General features: G+C 53.4%; 1 protein-coding gene across 1 annotated transcript in view; it reads left to right on the top strand.

Annotated features, from left to right (window-relative positions):
* The window catches only part of LOC101634734, a 44,673-nt gene that overhangs the window by 3,433 nt on the left and 20,813 nt on the right, over window positions 1-20,427 (top strand). The window contains exon 3 of the mRNA XM_004694367.2: window positions 17,748-17,921. Within this exon, the coding sequence (XP_004694424.2) occupies window positions 17,748-17,921 (174 nt within the window). The remainder of the gene's footprint in view (window positions 1-17,747; window positions 17,922-20,427) is intronic.

The following is a 20,427-nucleotide window of genomic DNA, read 5'->3' as shown; positions in this document are numbered from 1 at the left end:
GGCCGTGGAGAGCGGCCTCGCTGAGGGTCAGTGCGGAGCAGCCCTGGTGGGAGCAGGTCAGGCAGGAGGAGGCCGCCGCCCTGCGGAGGGAGACGGGGTGGGCAGGACACCTGCGTGGGCACAGGTGGGCAGAGGACGCTCGGGCCAGGGCAGAGACAGCTCTCTGGGGCCACCCCCGGCTGTGAGCAGGCTGAGGGACAGGCGGCCGCCGGGGCTCCGTGTCCCTGTCTTCTGCTCCCTCCTGCGGTCCGTGCTCGCCACCGCCTGCAGCATCCCCTGCCTGCTGGATCCGGCCCTGCCACAGGCCCTGGGGCCTGAGGATTCGGAGTCTGCGGCTGGCGCAGGGCTGGGCTTGCCCCTGCCCCGGCTCCTGAGTGAGGGACGCGCTCACCCTCCTTGCTGTTCTGCCCTCGGCGGGGGGGGCCAGCATCTGTGTTGCCACCAGGTTCCGGGGACCCCGATGCTCAGGCCCGACTTGGAGACTCGCACTCTGAGGGGCTTCACAGTGGGACTCTGGGCCTCACACAGAACAGGGGGAGCTGCTTCATCACGCCAAGGGAGGGGGACCCCATAAGCGTCTGGGCTGGAGAATCTCAGCACATTCAGCACCTCCCGCCCCCACCTCCTGACACCCGACACGCCACGTCCAGCTTCCAAGGAGCCCTAGACTGAGTGTCCTTGCAACACCTGATCGTTGGGTTAATGCTCAACCGGGGTGTTCTGCCCTGACCTGCTCTGTGTTTAATCTCACTCGCTCCCACGCCTGCTCTATGCCACCTCCTCACCACGCGCCAGAGTCGCACTGAGACATGATTTGGGGTTCACCTTCTCCAGCTCGCACCCTCCCGCTGACTTCCTGGGCCATGGATCCCTGTGGCGGGAAAGCCAGGGGCCCGGAGCCTCACGGGGCCACAGATGCTCTGACAGAGCCCCCCGAATCCGGGCAGGAGAGGGCGGCGCCTCCCCCAGGCCAGGTGCAGGGCGCTGCCCCCGGGGGGCCTATCCGCAGAGGCACATGTGGCACCCCGTGAGACTGGGGGCTGCAGAGAGCCCCCTGACCCCAAAGCCGCCTAATCAGGACGGACCAGGAGCTCCGAGCCTCTGACTGGGGGGTCCCGGCCCTCCTTGCTCCTGGGCCTGTTGCTCCTGCCCAGAGTTCCCTGCCCAGAGTGGTCAGGGCTCTCGCCAAGGGGAGTGAGCGGACAGTTAGCTCAGCGTGGAGATGATCCCCTGACCAGCAGCACTGTGGCGCCCCGGGCAGTGGCCCCTGGTCCCCGCCCTGGCTACGCCCCAAAGGGCCTCCCCACCCAGCGCACCCCAGTGCCTACCCCACCCCTGAGGGGCCTAAGTCGGCAGCAGCCGCCCTTGCCTTGGGGTGTCCCCCTGGGCTGTCCCTCGAGGCTTCTCAGCAACCCCAGGACTCTGAGGCTCTCCCACCCCCAAAGCAGCTGCTCCCGCGAGGCACCCCCAGAGGCTGAGAGGTGTGAGGCGGGGTGAGAGCTGTGTGCACTGAGCCGCGGCTGCCTCACAGCTCCAGCCAGCCGGCAGTCTCCTCTTGTCCCTGCGGCTGCTGGTCGCCGTGGATTAGACTACGCCCTGCTCACACACACACACGCACACACACACCACACACACGCACACAGGTGCACACACACGCAGGCGCACGCAGACACACACAGGCGCACGCAGGCGCACACGCGTGGACGTCCGGCTTCCACTTTTCCTCCGAGCGCCTGACCCCTCCGGCTCGGGGAGCCCGTGGCTGTGGGCCCCTCGCCCCTGCGTGGGCCATCAGCCCCCCTGCTCCCCACAGGGCCTCCCCGACTCTGGGCCCTGGGCGCCGCCCCGGGCGGCCGCGGCAGGAGAGGCCAGCCCGGCTGAGCCCTGAGAGGCTGCTGAGCAGAGTCTGGGCCGGAGGGACCCACAGGTCTGGCTCAGCTGGTTCTTTCTGGACTTGCACTTTCAATGACTCATTTTCTGGAGAAACCGTTGAGTCTGATATCAAGTGTGGACACACTAGCAGGGCATGTTTTTTTTATCATCAGGACCTGAGAAGTGGTTGGTGACCCCACGCTGGCCTCGCTGGGGCCTCTGGTTGAACCCAGCCACCCCCACCTACACTCCCTCTCACCTGGGTCACAGTTCAGGCTCAGGGCAGCTGTGTCTGCTGTCCCTGTCCCCGGCCTCCTGCACTCTGCTCACAGCGCCCTCTGCGGCCGCAGGCTGTCACTGTCCCCTCTGTTGTCCCCACCAGGTTGTCCTTCACCCCTGCCTGACTATGAGTCAGGACTCCCTGGAGAACAGGGGCCTGGACGGTCAGTTGTCTCTCAGTAGGTGGGCAGGTAGGTAGGTATGTGAGTGGGTTAGTGTGTGAGTAGGTGGGTGGGTAGTTGGGTGGACAGGGGAACAGACAGATATGCAATCCACACAGAAAGTCAGTGGCCTTCCTATACACAAACAGCCAATCAAAAGAAGCAGAATTTTTTTTTATAACAGTTTATTTTTACATCATTTTGTACATTTTTTTTCCATCCCAATTGTAATCCCCGCGGGTTTCCCATCACCAAAAGCCTGTGCACTTCCCTCCCCACCCTCCCACCCCCCCGTTTTTGATCCCATTCCCCATTCCATCCCCGCAAAATGTCTCTGGTATATGGTTGTTCATTATTTTTGTTACTTTCTCGCCTGGTCCATTATACTCCAGAAGCAGAAATTTTTTAAAAATTCACTTTTCAATTAAAACAAAAAGAATCAAATAACTGGGAATCAACCTAACAAAAGAGGTAAAAGACCTATACAAAGAAAATTATAAAACACTTTTAAAAGAAATTCAAGAAGACACCATGAAATGGAAAGACATCCCCTGCTCATGGATCGGGAGAACTAACATCATCAAATGGCCATGGTACCAAAAGCAATATACAGATTTAACGCTATCCCTATAAAAGTCTCAATGACTTTCTTTAAAGAAATAGAGCAAATACTGATGAGATTCCTATGGAACCACAAAAGACCTCAAATAGACAAAACTCTCATGACTAAAAAGAAAGAGAACAGAGGCATCACAATCCCAAACTTCAAGCTATACTACAAAGCCATAATAATCAAAACTGCATGGTACTGGAACAAGAACAGACACACAGACCAGTGGATTTGAATAGAAAACCCAGATATAAACCCACAGGTTTATGGGCAGCTAATCTTTGACAAAGGAGCAAAGATACAATGGAACAATGAAAGTTTGTTCAGCAAATGGTGCTGGGAAAACTGGGAAGCTACATGCAAAAAAATGAAACTAAATCACTACCTTGCACCTTACACAAAAATCAACTTGAAGTGGATTAAAGACCTAGACATAAGAACAGAAACCATAAAATACCTGGAAGCAAAGATGGGCCAAACATGACATACACTTCAGTATCATCTTTGAAAATAGAGCACCCAATGCAATGATAGTGAAGCCAAGGGTAAATAGATGGGACGACATCAAGTTAAAGAGCTCTGTACAGCAAAAGAGACATTACAAAAAACAAACAGACACTGCACTGATTGGGAAAAAATTTTCTCACATAAAACTAGCGATAAAGGATTGATCATAAAGATATACAAAGAACTGATGAAACTCAACAAAAATAAACAACCCCATCAAAAAAATGGACAGAAGAGCTAAAAAGACACTTCTCCAAAGAGGAAATGCAGGTGGCCAACAAGCATATGAAAAAAATGTTCAACATCACTTGTAATAAGGGAGATGCAAAATAAAACCACAATGAGATACCACCTCACACCTGTGAGAACGGCACATCTTCAAACAACTAGCAACAACAAATGCTGGCGAGGATGTTAAGAAAAAGGAACTCTCCTGCACTGCTGTGGGAATGCAAACTGGTACAACCACTATGGAAAACTGTTTAGATGTTTCTCAAACTGCTAAAAATGGAGCTTCCATATGACCTAGCAATCCCATTCCTAGGTATCTACCCAAAAGACACAAAAACACTGATTCAAAAAGATGCCTGCACCCCCATATCTATTGGAAAGACATGGAAGCAACCCAAATGCCCAAAAGTGGATGACTGGATTTAAAAGATGTGGTACATATACACAATGGAATATTACTCAGCAATCAAAAAAGAGAAACACATGTCTTTTGCAGCAACATGGATGGAGCTGGAAAGGATCATGCTTAGCGAAATAAGCCAGAAAGAAAAAGAAAAATACCAGATGGTTTCACTCATAGCAGGAGTATAAAGGACCAGGTGAGAAAATAATAATAATGATGAACAGCTATAGACCAGAAACATTTCACAGGGGTGAAGTGGGGAATGGGATCAAAAATGGTAGGGAGAAGGGAGTGCACTGGACTATGGTGATGGCACATGGGTGATCTGGTGAAGGGAAGTCCATGGGGATTGCAGCTGAGATGAAAAAAGGTACAAAATGATATAAAAATAAACTATTATATTAAAAAAAAAAAACCCAGTGAGATGCTCTGGGTCATCACTGTGTCTCTCCTGTCCCAGCGCTCAATCACTTCTGGGGAGTCCCAGGGGCCTTTTGCTGAAAGAAGGTGCTGGGAGCTGTAGTCTAAGCAGTAAGGGGCCCGCTGGGGGTGTGATGCTCCAGATCCTTCCAACAGAGTGTGTCTGTGCGCGCGTCTCTGTGTGAGTGCATGTGTGAGAGTGTCTGTGTGCGTAGGAGTGTGTGTGTGTGACGCACCGTCCCGGACGCACATAACTCAGGAGAGCACAGCTTACTCACAAATCCTGAAAGGGGCTTACAGCGGGTTTGGAGCTTTTTCTCCTGGGAAGCGCCTGGCTCGGGGCTGGCACGAATGTGTGATCTGGGATGTTTCCTCTCTGTCGTTCTTGCATCCCCGAGCCACAGGTGCACAGTTCTGCTCCTTGTTTCATGCCATTTTTAAGAATGAGTTTTCACTCTAACGATGCTATAAAGCTATGTACAATCTTACATTGCTCTAAAATGAAAATACAAAATGTAGTGAGTTCAAAGAAGCCGAGGTCCTGCCTCCTACCCCCAAACACACACACTACACACCCCCCTAGCCACTTCCTGTCATCTGTGTGTGACAGCAAGAGGAAATGCACCCCACGCTGTGTCTTAAACTGGCATTTTCTTTCTCGCTCCTCCCCTCACATGCCCTGGGTCTCTCATTTCACTTGGCTTCTGGGAAAACTTGGATTGGGGGGGGCAGGGAGCAGGCAGGAGGCCTGTGTCTCCTCCATGAAATGTGTTCACTTCTTCATCTGCCTGTTATACACAGTGTAGTCCACAGCCTGGAGACAGGGCTTGCCGGGTTTGAGGGGAAAGGCTATGCTGAACGAACTCTTCAGATATAGGCTGTGTAGACTGGCCCCACCCTGGACACTGGAACTACAAATCCCAGCATCACCAGAGAGAAGCCGCTGGGACCTGAGGATGGAGTTAAGCAGCCGGGTTGGGATATAAAACTGGACTTGTGGGGTCCGGGGTCTCTTGGCCTCGGGGTTGGTCACTGGTCTCTTGGCTCTCACCAGCTCCCAGCATGCTATTGGGGTTCCAGGTCACGGAACCGGTGGGACGCATTCACCGACTTCTCTCTCTCCCTCCCTGAGTTACTCATTTCTCTTGTAAATAAACCCACTATCGACCTCTGCGTGTGTCTGCAGTAGAATCTTAAGCGCACAGGTGAGGACCCAGGTCAGGCTGCCCCATTGGGTTGTCCTGTAACGGGGGAAGGGGGGGCACAGTATTTGTAAGGCTGACATTCCTCTCAGAGCACCGTTTGGGGGCCCTGCAGCCCAAAGCCCTCATTCAAGCTCTCCCCAGTGCCCTGACCTGCAGCAGCTTCCCTGGACACGCCCTCCCCGACACCCTCTGAGTCCTGACCGCCTGGTGGCAGCTTGTCCTGAGTCGTCCCGGGGTCTGGGGGCTCCAGAAACTCTGCCAAGACCCCCTCTCCAGCTGTTTGTCTAGAAAGGGGTGGGGGCCATCCAGCGCCGCCATTTCAGTGGCGCGATTTTACGTGCAGTTTCCCCACCTGAGTTCGCTTTGCAGCTGTGTTTGAGCAAAATGCAGGAAAGTTCACTCTCAGGCTGGGAGCAACCGGCCGGCCCCTGTCGCTTGGTCACTGTCTGGACCTGCAGCCGGGGAGAGGAGACCCTGGAACCCCGAGTCCGGAGTCCTCCCTCTGGCGCCCACCCTCAGGCCTGTGCTGCCCCCTGCCGGGCGACCTGAGCGCAGCAGCCTGGGAGGCCTCTCACCCTGGTAGTCTCGGCCAGCTTCCCCTCCCCGACCCCCGACCCCCCCCCCCGCGGCTGCTGCCCCCAGGGTGGCCTCCACAACAACCCCACAGGCCCAAGGGGTCCTTTGGGGGGCCGTGTCTACGAGCACCCTCTGCTACCGCCCATGAGAATTCTGGGGGCCCAGTGGGGTGCGGGTCACGTCCTCCTCTGCCGCAGCCCCGGCGGTTGGGGCGTCAGGGCTCCTCGGCGCACAGGGCCAGCGGTCAGGCTCCCTCTCCGCGCTCTGGGACAGGGAGCAGGGCGGGGTCTGGGCCGGCTGTGGGGTCTCCGGGTCCCGGCCCAGCCCCTGGGCAGCTCCTGAACCCCGGCTCCTGCCCTCAGGGAAGCTCTCCCGTGGCCCCTCTGCAGGCCCGGACGGTCAGGGCGTCAGCCGCAGTCCGGTTTCTAGGAGACACACGACTGGCCGGGGGGACCGGGGAGGGGCAGCCGGGGGTGCTGTCAGAGGCCAGCGCTCACCCCACTTTGCCGCTGTGGGCCACGAGAGGCCCCGTCGCCCTTCCTGAATAAGAGTTTTTTATTATTTTTTTTTAAAGATTTGTTTATTTGTGCATACAGAACTGGGGTACAGGCCAGAGGCTCAGGGGTGGCGAGAGGCTTCACCAGAGACAGAGTGGGGAGCAGAACAGGCAGGTCGACGGGAGCAGCGGGCGGGTCAGGAGAGGTCAGCTGCGCCCTGTGGTCACCTCCGGGGCAGGCGGGGATCGAACTCATGCGGAAGTGGCTTTAGCTTCTCAGTGCTGTGCTTTAACCCGCTACGCCACCAGGGAGGGCCAAGAGTTATTTTTTAAATGACATTAAATTTGTTTTTATTTCTTCAGCTTGAGAAAACCCCCTCCCTCGCTGGAGCACAGAGCCCAGCCCAGAGAGGGCTCACACCCCGAGGCTCGGGCTCCCCTAGTCCCTCAGCTGGGGTCCGCGGGCGCTTCCCTAGAGAGAACTGCCTGTTTCCCCCACATCCCTCAACTTGAGATCTTGAGAAAACAGCTGAGTCTGTTCTAGCTGAGAACATGTATGATTCAAAAGGGAAAAGGAGGAACAGATTCGACTGCTTTCCCCACAGAGCAGAAGAGGCCGGTGAGAGGAAGCCAGAGGAGAAGCGGAGGCCAGCCAGGAGACTGTGAAGCCCCGGCCTCGGCGACTTCCTACCCGCGGGCACAAGCTAGAGAAAAGAAGGGCTGGCATAGATGGAATCATTTGCCTGTTTCCTGTGAACTTACCAAGGTGCGGCCTCAGGCCCTCCCTGACCGCGGCTGAGCGTGCGGACCGCACTCTGGGGAAAGAGGAGCGGGGAAAGCACCCCGGAAACGCTGCTGGGAGGACGGCGTTGGGGTCTCACCCTCATGCCAATGCTGTGATCCACAGGGCAGCGTCCCGGGAGGGGCGGGAGCGGGGCTTCACCCCGGGGCTCGCTGACACCCAGGAGACCCTGACCACCACCTGCGGGAGCTCAGCCCGTGCGTCCTGCTCTCGCCCGCCCGGCCCACGCGCGCATGGTGGAGCCGCTGGGCGGCCACTCGGAGGAGGGGAGGACGTGGCGCTGATCTAGATTTCCGGAGTCCGTCAGGACGCACGTGATCCTCTTGACGCAAGGGTGAATTGGGGGGGCCGCAGCCTGAGTGAGTTTATAGCGAGGCAGGCGGGAGCCTCGTGAAGCCTGGTCAGGGAGGGGGCGGGGGGGGGTGTTGGGGGGCGCTGTGGCCTTCAACAACAGGGCCGGGGCTATGGCAGTGGGCGGTTTAAAGGCACAAGGACAGCCCGCTGGGTACTTCTGGTCACCAACCCTTTCGCACAGCAGACTCCTAAACTGGAGGAGCTCTGGTCCTTCTTACAGGCAGCACCCTAAGAGGATGGCGAACTTATTTGCCTCCATCTTTCTCCCTCACGGACCTAATTGGGCAGATATCCAGTCAATGTTACCAACTTTATTGGCTTCCGATGAGCAAAGGATGGTTTTTAAGAAAGCCAGGGAGGAAGCTGACCGCCTTCACCAACAGGATATAGAATCCCCAGAACCAGATGTGGCTATCCCAATGGTAGATGCCAGCTGGGACCCCAATGAAGGTGATATGGGTATGATGGAGCTCTATAAAAAATGTTTATTGGTAGGGCTGCAGCAAGGGATTCCCAAGCAAAGGAATTGTAATAAAATTCTGCAGCTTGAGCAGAGGGTCAATGAGGATCCATCAGAGTTCCTTAAGTGGATTATCCAAACATATGCCAGACACACGGATATAAATCCTGATGCCCCAGAAAATGCTCCTCTGATCACTATGGCGTTCATTACCCATAGTGCCCCAGACATCAGGGGGAAATTCACAAAGGTGGATGGAATTACAGAGAGGAGTCCATCCCAGCTAGCAGACCTGGCATTTAGAGTGTGTAACAACCCAGAGGAAAAGAGAACTAAACCTGCGACTGTTTTTGTACAGAGGCAACATAGAACAGGGTTTCAGGGTAACAATAGCAGAATGGCAGGTGGACTCATGAGACGTGAGCCTCTAGGAAGGAATCCGTGTGCCCACTGCAAGGGCGAGGGACACTGGAAGCATGAATGTCCCAGACTACAGGTCAACAGGAGACGTTATAGTGACAGGAGACAAGGAGGAAGGTCACTGTGATTCACGCAGAGATGACAGGAGAAAATACAGGCAGAGCACACGGGAACCAGAGCTGAGGAAGGAGGAGGAAAGGAGACAGATGATGGCTCAGAGCAGAGACTCAGAGCAGAGAGGAAGGGATACAAGCAGGATACCGGAGATCAAGAGATGACTACCGAGGGAAGGAGACAAATGATGGTGTACACCGGAGACTCAGATGAAGAATAGGGAGCCCAGAGGCTCCACGAGATGCAGAATGGCCCATTGACAAACCCTTCTTGTGGTCCATGTACACATGGAATATGACTCAGCAACCAAATAACAGAAATACAGGCCTTTTGCAGCAACTTGGATGGAGCTGGAAGGGATCATGCTGGTGAGATAAGCCAGAAAGAGAAAGAAAAATACCGGATGGTTTCACTCATAGCAGGAGTATAATGGACCAGGCGAGAAAATAACAAAAATAATGAACAACCATAGACCAGAGACATTTTGTGGGGGTGGAGTGGGGAATGGGATCAAAAATGGGGGGTGGGGAGGGAAGTGCACGGGATTATGGTGATGGCACATGGGTGACTTGGTGATGGGAAATCCACGGGGATTACAATTGAGATGGAAAAAAAATGTACAAAATGATGTAAAAATAAACTATATTATATTATAAAAAAATTACAAGGATAACAACTAAAAATAAATATACCATACAAAAAAAAAAAAAAAGAAATACCCTTCTTGTGAACTTATGAAAGACCTGAAGTATTTATGTAAAAGAAAAAAAAACTTTAATGGTAGAACTTTTCATCTTTCCCAGCTCTGTAGCAGTATACTTCAAAATACTCTTTCTGAAGGACCCTGAGATGACAGATATGCTCTAACTATTCTTTTTCCTTTGAAAACATTTAGGAATATTACTATGACATCATGCAATTATGTTAGCAGTATTTTTAAAAAATGATTTTACTACATAATAAGGCCTTCAGTCTTGTTTTTGATATTTTTTTTTTGTAATTTTTTCCCTCCTATTTATGTTTGTTTTTTAGATCATTTCTGGCCTATATTAGTAAAACTGCAGTTCCATATGATTCCACGTAGCATAACCGAGAATACTGTCTGTGTCTAGATGTTGAATGTCTGTTTGTCTATTACTTGTGTTTCATTGCCTTGGCCTCGAGGTGTTCTGAGTTGGTCTGGATGGTGCCTACTGCTATTATAAACAAACAAACGAAACTGTAATCTTTACAGTAACTAATTTGTTTGAAAAAAAGACAAAACAGGTATTGGTATGTATGTTTGTATATATATATTTTTTTTTCTCTTATTTGAGGTTCATAATGTCACCCAAATTGAGGTTTGGAATAACTAAGGTTTCGGGGGGGAAGAAGTCTCTAGTTAGAAAATAAGGAAAATAGGGAAACTGCATGACTGTGGACTGAATGTCAACAGTTGTTTTCCTGAACTGAGGCGGAGCTTTCCCGAAATGAGATTGTCTTTGCTATTATTTTTTTTTCTTCTTCATATTTGTGACAAAGCTTCCCCGAATTCCAAGTTGAGCTGAAATTTGCTAGTTTGTCATTTGGTTCACTGAAGGAAGTTTTGTGGAACCTCAGTAGAGCTCCTGAGACGCTCCACAAAATTTCTCCTTTTCCCCCTGGGAAAAGCATTCAGATCAATTGGTCTAATTTGGTATACATACCACAGTAACACTGGGAAGGAGCATTGTCGCGTGGGAAAAGGTAAACCTTGCACATGAACACAACTGTTAGCCTTGTTTTTCTAAAACATGTAAAAAAAGGTATTTTTTATATGTATGTAAATTGTAACTGTTGATCATTATCTTTTCATATTATATTAGTCTGGTATTTGCAGAAATTGTTTCTGGGGAAAAAATTGGTATGGATCTGATATATATGTAAATTCTGAATGTTGATCATTGTTTTGCCATACTATATTCGATAGTCTAGTGTTTGCAGAAATTGTTTCTGAAGAAATTCGATACTCTGGTATTTGCAGAAATTGTTTCTAAAGAAAACGAAAACTTTTTGTTTCCAGTAACAGCTCTCAACAGATTCTAATTGATTGAACTTTTGATATTGGAAAACATTTTCCGCAAGAACCAAATACAGTGATACTACTAAGTTTAGTTTGAAATACTAACGATATTTTTGGTTTTGTTTATTTAATTCAAAGGTTTTTTTTTTGCTTTGACTGCCCAAAATCTACAATAGTATTCCTTTTTTTTCTCAACAGAGCTGACTTTTGTTTCTATTTCTTCTCTCCCCTAATACCAACACAGTATAAAAACTGTAGTAATAGTTTTTACTACTCACGAGTCTGTTTTTGCGTAACTTCAACAGGGTATTTTGTAGCGTAAACTATAGAAATTGGCAGTGTGCTTCAGTGGCTTTGCGTGGCATTCTCCAGGTACTTCAGACAGGGCTGAACAAAGAAGATGATCATCTGCTGCTTTGTTTGTAGGGTTCCAGGGGCCTCCAAAGAAGGTGAGGAAGCTTGCCTCCGTTGGAAGGCCTGGACAACCTGGGCTGGACAATATTGAGCCCTGGTAACCTCGAGAAGAGGTGACCCCAGGTGGAATCTGCCGGAACTGATGTTGTTCCTGAAGCCTACATCGACTGGACATCGACTGTTCGCTCCGATACTATGGACTGTTCCAACACGGGCATCTAAAAATTGTTCTTCGGTTAGTCTACCCTGTGATTTTATGCAAAAATAGAAACATGGTTAAATGTTAGCTTGAATTTGTAAATATGTTATACATTATTAGATTAAGTTGGGATCAAGGTTGAGAGAACTTGTTTTTACAGAAGTTAAACCAGTTTTTGAACATTTTTGCTTGTTTCTTTTATTTTGATATACATATATTGCAACATTTTTTTCTCTTCACCTACATGATGGACTATTTTACAGTAATGAGCATCATCCTGTGCATTCATGAACATTGCTGGTGACTGCTGCTTCTTTTGCATATGCTGGAAACCTTACAGAGACTGGGAGTGTTACCGAGACTGTCTATGCAGACTGCACCCTGTGACCTGTGCCACCATAGATAAGGTGGTATGAAATCAAAAGGGGGAAATTGCTAAGGGGAAGGATGTCCTAAAGGAACTCTGCAAAGTCTTGTGGACTCCACCCCTACTCCAGTGATTGGAAACTACAACTCCCAGCAGCACCAGGGAGAGAACTGCTAGGACCCAAGGGCGGAGCTAGCAGGAATTCTGGGACATTGGGGGATAAATAGGGCCGGTTGCATCTGCTTGCTCTGGCTCGGCAAGCAGCTCTCCTGACCCGGTGACTCGGTGGCCTCAGTCAGCCAAGCGGTGAGGTATTGCAGTGACTGTATCCTGCTCTCTTTCCCTGTGTTGTTTCCTATTCCTTCCCCCTTTTGTAAACAAACCCATTATTGACCCTTTTGTGTGCGCCTGCAGTATAACTGAATTGTGAGCACGCAGGTGAGGCCCACAGACAGGCGGCCCAGTCCACTCTGGGCTGCCCTGTAACAAGGGCACCGGGTCGGTCCACGCTGCGGCGACCGCGGGGTGGAGCCGGAGGCGGCCGGGGCTCTCCCGGTGGGTGGGGGTGCGGTGCAGGGCAAAGACCCCAGGAGTAGGGCGAGTGAGACTCTGGGGCAGACACCTGCGCAGGGTCCGTTAACCGCTGCCCCACCCACGGCCCTCAGGTCTCAGGGAGGCGGCGGCCGCGTCTGAGGCTCCAGGGGTGTAGGAACCCCGCCCTGTTTCTATCTGGGACTTTCTTAGGAATGGGCAGCCATGCCCAAGGGTGTCCTGCTGCTGTCCCTCAAGTCCCAGCATGCTGCAGGCCCCGGGGGTCTGGACTGGGGGGCCCTGGGGCTCCGTGGGGGTCTGGACTGGGGGGCCCTGGGGCTCCGTGGGGGTCTGGACTGGGGGGCCCTGGGGCTCCGTGGGGGTCTGGACTGGGGGGGCCCTGGGGCTCCGTGGGGGTCTGGAGTGGGGGGCCCTGGGGCTCCGTGCATGTCTGGGTGGGGCTGCACTGCACAGGCTCAGACTCCAGCCCCTGCTGGGAGCTGCCCACAAGCTGTCCAAGACAAAGTGGTCAGAGACTGATGCCTCTGGCCCCGCGGGGCCACTCCCTGGGCTGCTGCCCCTGCAGGCGGCTTGGCCTTCAACAGCTCACTCACACTCATGTGCTCACAGAGGCGCACACATGCACACATGCACACTCACGCACTTTCTCGCGCACGGACACTCTCACCGCTGCAGCAGCCTCCACAGCACTGAGGTGTCTCTCCCAGCTCCTCCGGTGGGGTCTCGGGCACTGCCCTCTGAGTGGACAGTGAAGTCGCTGGCCTCAGGCCTCTCAACCAGCTCTGCTCGTGGTACATCCACAGCACAACTAAGCTGGCCGGTCTCATTTGCTTCTGACTGTACTAGTATTTGTAGTTGACGCTTGCGGTGCAGTTATATCACCTGCGCATGTGGTTGAAAGATCAAATGAACAAAATCTAAGTTGATTGAAAAAATCTGGACCGCAGTGCTAGTCCCCCTCCCCGGGATGCGTTTCACTGCCCGCACGCCGCCATGTCTGGAACCTGCCCTGTTAGACATCCTGGTCTTCTGTTGGAACATCCTCGCCTAAGAGCGGGGGGCTCTGCCTGGCTCCCCGCGCCAGGCCCTGGCCCACCCGGTGATCAGAGCAGCTTCTCCTGCCCTGCCAGCTGGTCTCCTCCAGGGCACAGGGCGTGTCCCTTGCGATGACCTGGTTTGGTCATTTGTTACTATGGCGGGGATGCAGGGACCGGGCATGGCGCGATTTTCCTTTGCATTTGTAGTTTACCTTTGGGGTAAATCCCGGGATTGACCCGCCACAGGAAAGTACTTGCTCTTTTGCTGGATACTGTGAGGTTCTCCGACTCAGACTTGGGGCCTCGGGGACCGTCTCGGGTGAGCCTGGCTGCCCAGGCCCTCGCCGGAACGCACCTGCCACGGGTACCGCCGAGACTCTGAGACTCTGGAACGGTCGCTCGCCTGTAGGTGAAGTAGTATCTCGTGTGATGCAGTTCAGCATACTCAACTGTCCCGCTCACACTGGCTTGTTTATTTTTCTCTATTTTGTGTGAATCTTGGCATCTTTTTACACTTCAAGGGGCATTTGTGCTTCTTGTTCCTTTGAGCTGCTCATCACGTGTCTCAACTGTCTCTTGCTGCTTGGCCCTCTCCATTTCTCTCATTGGGAAATGTCTTTGACACAAGCTGTGCAACTTCTGTCCACTGACAAATTCCGGGCGGATGGGAACGCTCTGAAAAATCAGAGTTTCCACTGCTGATTTATGTTGTGATCTCCCTTTTTTTGTATAATCATAATATCAAAAATATTGTAGCAACATCAGTTTGTAACTGGATTGCCTTAGCTCTAAATTGGCTACCTGGCCTGGGCAAAGTACAAGCTGAGCTGCTCCTGGGCAGGAAATTCCTTTGTCTGGAAACAAAAGGCAAGCTCCTGAGATAAGACTCTGGCAGATAAGAGATAAGACCCGGAGCATCAAAGCATCAGGACTCTTGGAAAGCTTCCTTGGTCTTTTGACAAAAAGCAAATCTTAGATAACTCCCAGGGCATAAGGACAGGACCCATGGGCAATTTCCTAACATTATCAAAACAGGTTTTGCTTAATGCATAACTATGTGACTTCCTCTTAATTTACTCCTTTCCTAAAACAATCACTGACTACTCTCTGCTAGTCTTAATTAACCTTTTCCTAAAACAAACACTAGCTACTCTCTGCTAGCCTTAAGTTAACCATTAGCTTTTCTTTAGACTCTCACTGACGACTATGCTAACACAATTTATTCCTTCCCTAGGACTCCTAAATCCCTTGCTACCAGCTCATCCTTTCCCAGGCCCTGATCCTTTGAAGTTAAACATCCGTTTACATGAAAGCTATCACAAAGATGGATAGTCTAGTGTGCCATAAAGTGGAAGGAAGAAGATGCACTGTTCCCCTCTTCCTTTAGAACTTTTATGCTGATTTCTTATTAACTTTCCAGCTGCATTATTGTAACTAACTCTTGCAAAACAGTATAAATAAAGACCTGCAAAAAGATGAGCAGGAAGACTTGCACCCAACTCCGACTCCACGTCTTCCTCGCACCTGCTCCCCTTTTTCCCTTTAGGAATCTCCGCTGACCAACACTGCTCCCACCTTTGGACCCTGCCTGTTCTGCCCCCCAATAATCTGTGATCGGGGGTGGTCCCCGACAGTCTTGAATAGCAGGGAAATAAAGTGTCCTTGGTAGGAATTGGTAAAAAACTTTCCCCAGTTTGTGTGTTACCTTGTCCATGGTGTTTTTGTTTCATGTTATACCTTAGAATTTTCTATAGTCAGATTTATGAGTCTCCTCCCTCCTCTATTTCAGTTGTTTGAAATACTTTCATTTCTCACATTACGAAAATTGTTCCACATTTATTCTTTTATTTATATGGATTAAACTGTTTTTAAGATTTATTTCTTTATGCACACAGAACTGGGGTACAGGCCAGAGGTGCAGGGGCAGTGAGAGGCTTCACCAGAGACACAGTGGGGAGCAGAACAGGCTGACTGATGAAGCACACTGCTGAGGGGAGCAGCGGGGGGGTCAGGAGAGGTCTGCCGCGCCCTGTGGTCACCTCCGGGGCAGGCGGGGATCGAACTCATGCGGAAGTGACTTCAGCTCCTTCGTGCTGTGCTTTAATCTGCTGCGCCACCAGGGAGGGCCCAGATTAAATTTTTTAGCTTCAATTTGTAATCTGTTCAGTGTGAGGGGCCTTGACCAGCAAGGCCGAGGATTGGGGTCCCAGGGTCAACGAAAGGAGAAGGCAGAGCCTTGACCTTGTGGCGGGCCTTGACCAGCATGGCGAGGGGGTAGAGTCCCAGGGACAGCGCGAGGAAGAAGGCAAAGACGGAGACACGTGCGAGCGTCCTTTATTCTTACAACAGTCATATATATACCTGAGGGCGGCACAGCAGGTACGGGCAGGGGGTGGTCTGGTTGTCTAATGTCTTAAAGGCCAATGGGTTTGAGGGGAGGGGGCCGTCGTCATCTTAAGGGAGTCGACACTTATCTCATCTCATCTCGGGAGCCAGAGATAAAACCTATCTCAGGCGCTGGAACTTGCTGAGCTGGAAGGGAAAAGAAGTGGGGGAAGGGATTCAGGTGTGCTGTTTTCTCAACCGGGATATTTACCCTAAGTTCCAATCAAGTGTTGTTTTGTGCATAGGAGGCAAAGTCCTGGTCTTGGTCCCCAACAGTTTCCTTTCTTGTGATGTTATTACCCCGATATTGCTGACGGGCCCCTCTTTCTCCCCGTGGATGCCAGACGCTGACTGATCAATAACATCATGATACCAAATGCTGAATGAATGTGAAGAAAGGCAGTCTGACCTGTCTCGAATATTTCTGAATTGTTGGTTGTGTTTGTTACACCATACAGCAAACTTACGGCCTTGTGTAGCACCCACTGCGCCTTCTGCCCGGGAGGCCCGTCCCCTCATCGCTCCTGGCCCTGACGCTTCAGGCTCATTTGCTGTCTTCATGCATCGCACTGGTCATCTCCTCTGGTCATTTGATGAAGTCATTTGTCCAAGTTTCTCTTTCTTCTTAAAATTCAATTAGTGGTTGTCTATTTCCACTGTTTTCAGTAAAAACATGGCAGGACTTAGACATGCAGTCCAACAGCTTCAATCCTGTCTTTATCGATTCGTTATGTTCGTTGTCACCAGCTTCGCTTTACTTTGATGTACCTTGATGTACTTTCAAGCTTTCTAAAATGAGAATCAAATCATTTTATTCTTGAAATTTTTCTTGCAATGCATTCCTCTCTGATCATCTCCTTAAATAAACCCCACAACTCTGATATATTTGATACTAGGTTAGAAGGAAACACCACAGGTACGTTGCTGTTTAGCAACACCAACATTCTTCTTTGTTTTATTAGGATTTGAAGAAATCATATCTCCATTTTCATATGGATTTTCAACACAAGCTGCTTAATCGCACATAGTTTGTCTTGCAGATGGAAACATTTTTTCTTTCTATAAAATCCATTTCGGGCCCTCCTGGTGGCCCAGCGGGTTAAGGTGCAGCCCTGCAAGCTGGCCGCAGCCGCTTCAGTGCAAATTCGATCCCCAGCCTGGAGGTGACCCACGGGGCGCGCGGACCTCTCCCGTGTCCCCGCTGCTCCCCTCAGCAGTGCACCTCCTTGATCTGCCCGTTCTGGTCCCCACTCTGATGCTGGTGAATCCTCTCGCACCCCTGCACCTCTGCCTGTACCCCACTTCTGTATGCATAAATAAATAAATATTATTATTTTAAAGAATAATAATAAATAAATAAATCCATTTCTCTTCCTGGTGGAGTCAGCGAGCAGCTGTCCCATGCGCATACATGACCGAAGTCTGTCACCGCCACGCGCGTCTGCAAAAGGCCTGCAGTCGTGGCCCGGCTCAGTGGCTGGGAGGGCTGGTCTGATGACACGGGAGCCCTGGGGCGTCCTCTGTAGGTGGCTCTGGTCTGGGCCCCAGCCCCCGCCCAGGCGCTGGGTGGCTGTGAGCCACCCGGGCGGGGCTCACCGCCTGTTCTCGGGCGAAAAGGAGCCTCGGGGCCACCCGGTGCCCACGCACTCACGCAGGTCGCACGAGGCAGGAGCCCTGCCAGGCAGCCGGCGGCCGCCTGGGCGCCTCTCACTGCCCGGAGCTAACGCGGGCACGGCGCCAAGGTGCCCGGCCCGCGTGTCGCCTGGAGGTGAAAGGAGCTGGTCAGCTCGTGTTCCTGACAGAGTGGACGCAGTTACCCACGGTCCTCCTGCCTCCTCACAGGACGTAGCACAGACAGCTCGTGGCCGCGGCCTCCTGCTCGTGTCTCAGACACAGGAGGAGGCGGTGAAGCGAGGGGAGGAGCTGGCCACGGCTGCGCTGGACGCCTGCCCGCTAGCGCATCACGGCGACCTCAGAGAAGCTCTGCGCGGGGTGTCCGGTGGCCCCGGGGCCACGGTAGAGCCGGGCTGGTGGGGGGGCTCATCTCCTGCGTGGCCGTGACTTCCACCTTGACCGCCTGAGCCCCACGGTGTTGGGGTTCGCTCTAGAGGGTGCCTGGGCCCCGTTCTGTGATGTGGAGAAGGTTCAGCTGAGCCGTTCCCCGGGCAGGGGATAGCGTCCCCAAAGCTCTACCAAGTTTGTACTATTAGAGGCCGATATTTCAAGTTTTTCCTCAGCATTTTGGGAAGTTTCAGCAGCCATGAGACCACCAGGAAGTCCTGTCAGATTCGAAAGTCTCAGCTTGGGTGGATGGAGGGGGACCCCGGAGACTGTTGTCATTGGGTTCTGGGGACCCCTGAGGCTCAGGCCCAACTTGGAGACTCGTGCTCTGAGGGGCTTCACAGCGGGACTCGGCCTCGCACAGAACGGGGAGCCGCCTCGTCACGCCAAGGCAAGGGGGGCCCCACGAGGAGACTCTGGCTGGAGAATCTCAGCTCCTGCCACCTCCCAGCACCCCTAGGCCACGCCCGGCTTCCAAGGAACCCGAGACTGAGTGTCCTTGAGCACTTGATCCTTGGGTTAATGCTCAACCAGGGGGTTCTGCCCTGCCCTGCCCTGGCCTGCCCTGTGGTATTCTTGGTCGCTCCCACGCCTGCCCTACGCCACCTCCTCAGGCCTGGCTCACACCACGCGCCAGAGTCACCCTGAGACGTGATTTGGGGTTCACCTTCTCCAGCTCGCACCCTCCCGCTGACTTCCTGGGCCATGGCTCCCTGTGGCGGGAAAGCCAGGGGCCCGGAGCCCCATGGGGCCAGGGACGGCTCTGACACAGCAGCCGGACGGCCAGGACAGGGCAGAGCAGCAGGGTGTGGGGCAGGCCAGGTCGCTCTCACGGGGTCGCCACCTCCCCAGAGGTTCCCAGTGCCCCAGGGCCCCCAACTGAGGGCCCTTCTCCATGGAGGGTGGGGATGTGTTGGTGACCCCATCTTCCTGAGGGGACGGTCACCCCCTCCTCAGCTTTTCCATGCGAGGGTGGGCGGCAGGGGCTCCTCAGACCCCATCCGGGCCCCTCCAGGACCCATCCGTGGTGACGTCCCCCAGCATTCAGCTGAGACACTTGGCTGAGAGGAGACTTGGCGCAGCAGGGGGGTGACACGGAGATGCCCAGGGTCGGCCGGTCAGCGTGATGGCTGAGGGCAGCAGGGCGAGCCCTTCCCCTGACCGCCCAGGCAGGAGGACCAGAGCTCAGCAAGAGGCGCCCACAAGCTGGCCCTCAGCTGTCCCCCCATGGACATCCCTGGGTCTCAGTGAGGGGCCCGGGCCCCGAGGGGGACCGGCCCGTCTGCCTCTGGGTCTCCTCAGCACCCACGAGCCATCCCCGGCGGCGACCCTCCAGCCAGTTCAACTGCACGACGCCAGCTCCTCAGTGTCCCCAGGGGGCTGGGCTGGAATTGGGGTGAACGGGGGATTAAAACTCTGGGAGCAGAAAGTCAGCTCGGCCCCTGCACAGGGCCCGGGCACATCAGCGTCCCCACCGGTGCGGCAGCCGAGGCCTCGCCGGAATGTCCGTACCGGACCTCTGGGAGCGTTGTAGTGACCATGTGCTGACTCCTGTGGGGGGCGGGGTCAGCAGTGTGCGGTGTCGCCCACGCAGGTCACGACTGGCTTCCCGCGGCTCAGCCTGGGAGCGCAGTGTCCACGCAGGGAGACTCGGCTGTGGATACAGGGCCACGGGCATCCCTGTGGCCAGGACCCGATATGCTTCCAGCACCCTGACTCGTGTCACAGGGGCCTCCCTGGGGACACAACAGGCTAAGTCCGGCACTGGGAAGCTGTCACCAGCCACTGCAGCCTGGGTCGCTCCCCGGCCAGCAGACCCCACCCCCCGTCTCCCTACTGCTCCCCTCAGCAGTGAGTTTGAGTCCATCTGCCTGTTCTGCTCCCCACTCTGTCTCTGGGGATCCGCTCACCCCTTGACCCTCTGGCCTGTACCCCAGTTCTTATATGTGTAAATATATCCATCTTGAAAAGAAAAGAAAATTGAGCACCAGACTTGACACTTGAGCATTGCGGGGGTCAGGGGCTCCCCAGAAGCCGTCCCCAGTCCTGAGCAGCAGCAGCACATCCCACTGCCCCCTGGTGTCTGCAGTGGTCCAGGGGGCCTGGGGGTCTCCGTGGGCACCTCGCCTTCTCACAGAGGGAGAGCGGGTCGTCTGATTTTGAAATCAGGAGTCCGGGCTGCGACTCAGACTTTCTCTGCCCTAAGGAAGTTTGTGGAGTTTACTTGGGACTTGGGCACTGAGGGAGGGGAGCGAGGAGGGTCTGAGACAGTCGCCCTCGGGGGCTTCCCGTTGGCCCCTCCCTGAGCTGAGCCTTTCCCCAGCGAGCTGCAGTGGGGCTCCCTGCCCGGCCTTCAGAGACTGTCCCGCGCCCGCCTGCGTGCCCGGGGTCTCCCGCTCACAGATGCTCCTGGTGTCCGCGAACCGGAGCCACGCCGGGTCCTTTCCATCTCGCCCTGCGC

Source organism: Condylura cristata, unplaced genomic scaffold (assembly GCF_000260355.1).
Source record: "Condylura cristata isolate star-nosed mole 26May11 unplaced genomic scaffold, ConCri1.0 scaffold00042, whole genome shotgun sequence".
NCBI classification, from domain to species: domain Eukaryota; kingdom Metazoa; phylum Chordata; class Mammalia; order Eulipotyphla; family Talpidae; genus Condylura; species Condylura cristata.
Note: the sequence above shows the minus strand (reverse complement) of the source record. Positions and strands in the feature narration are given on the sequence as shown.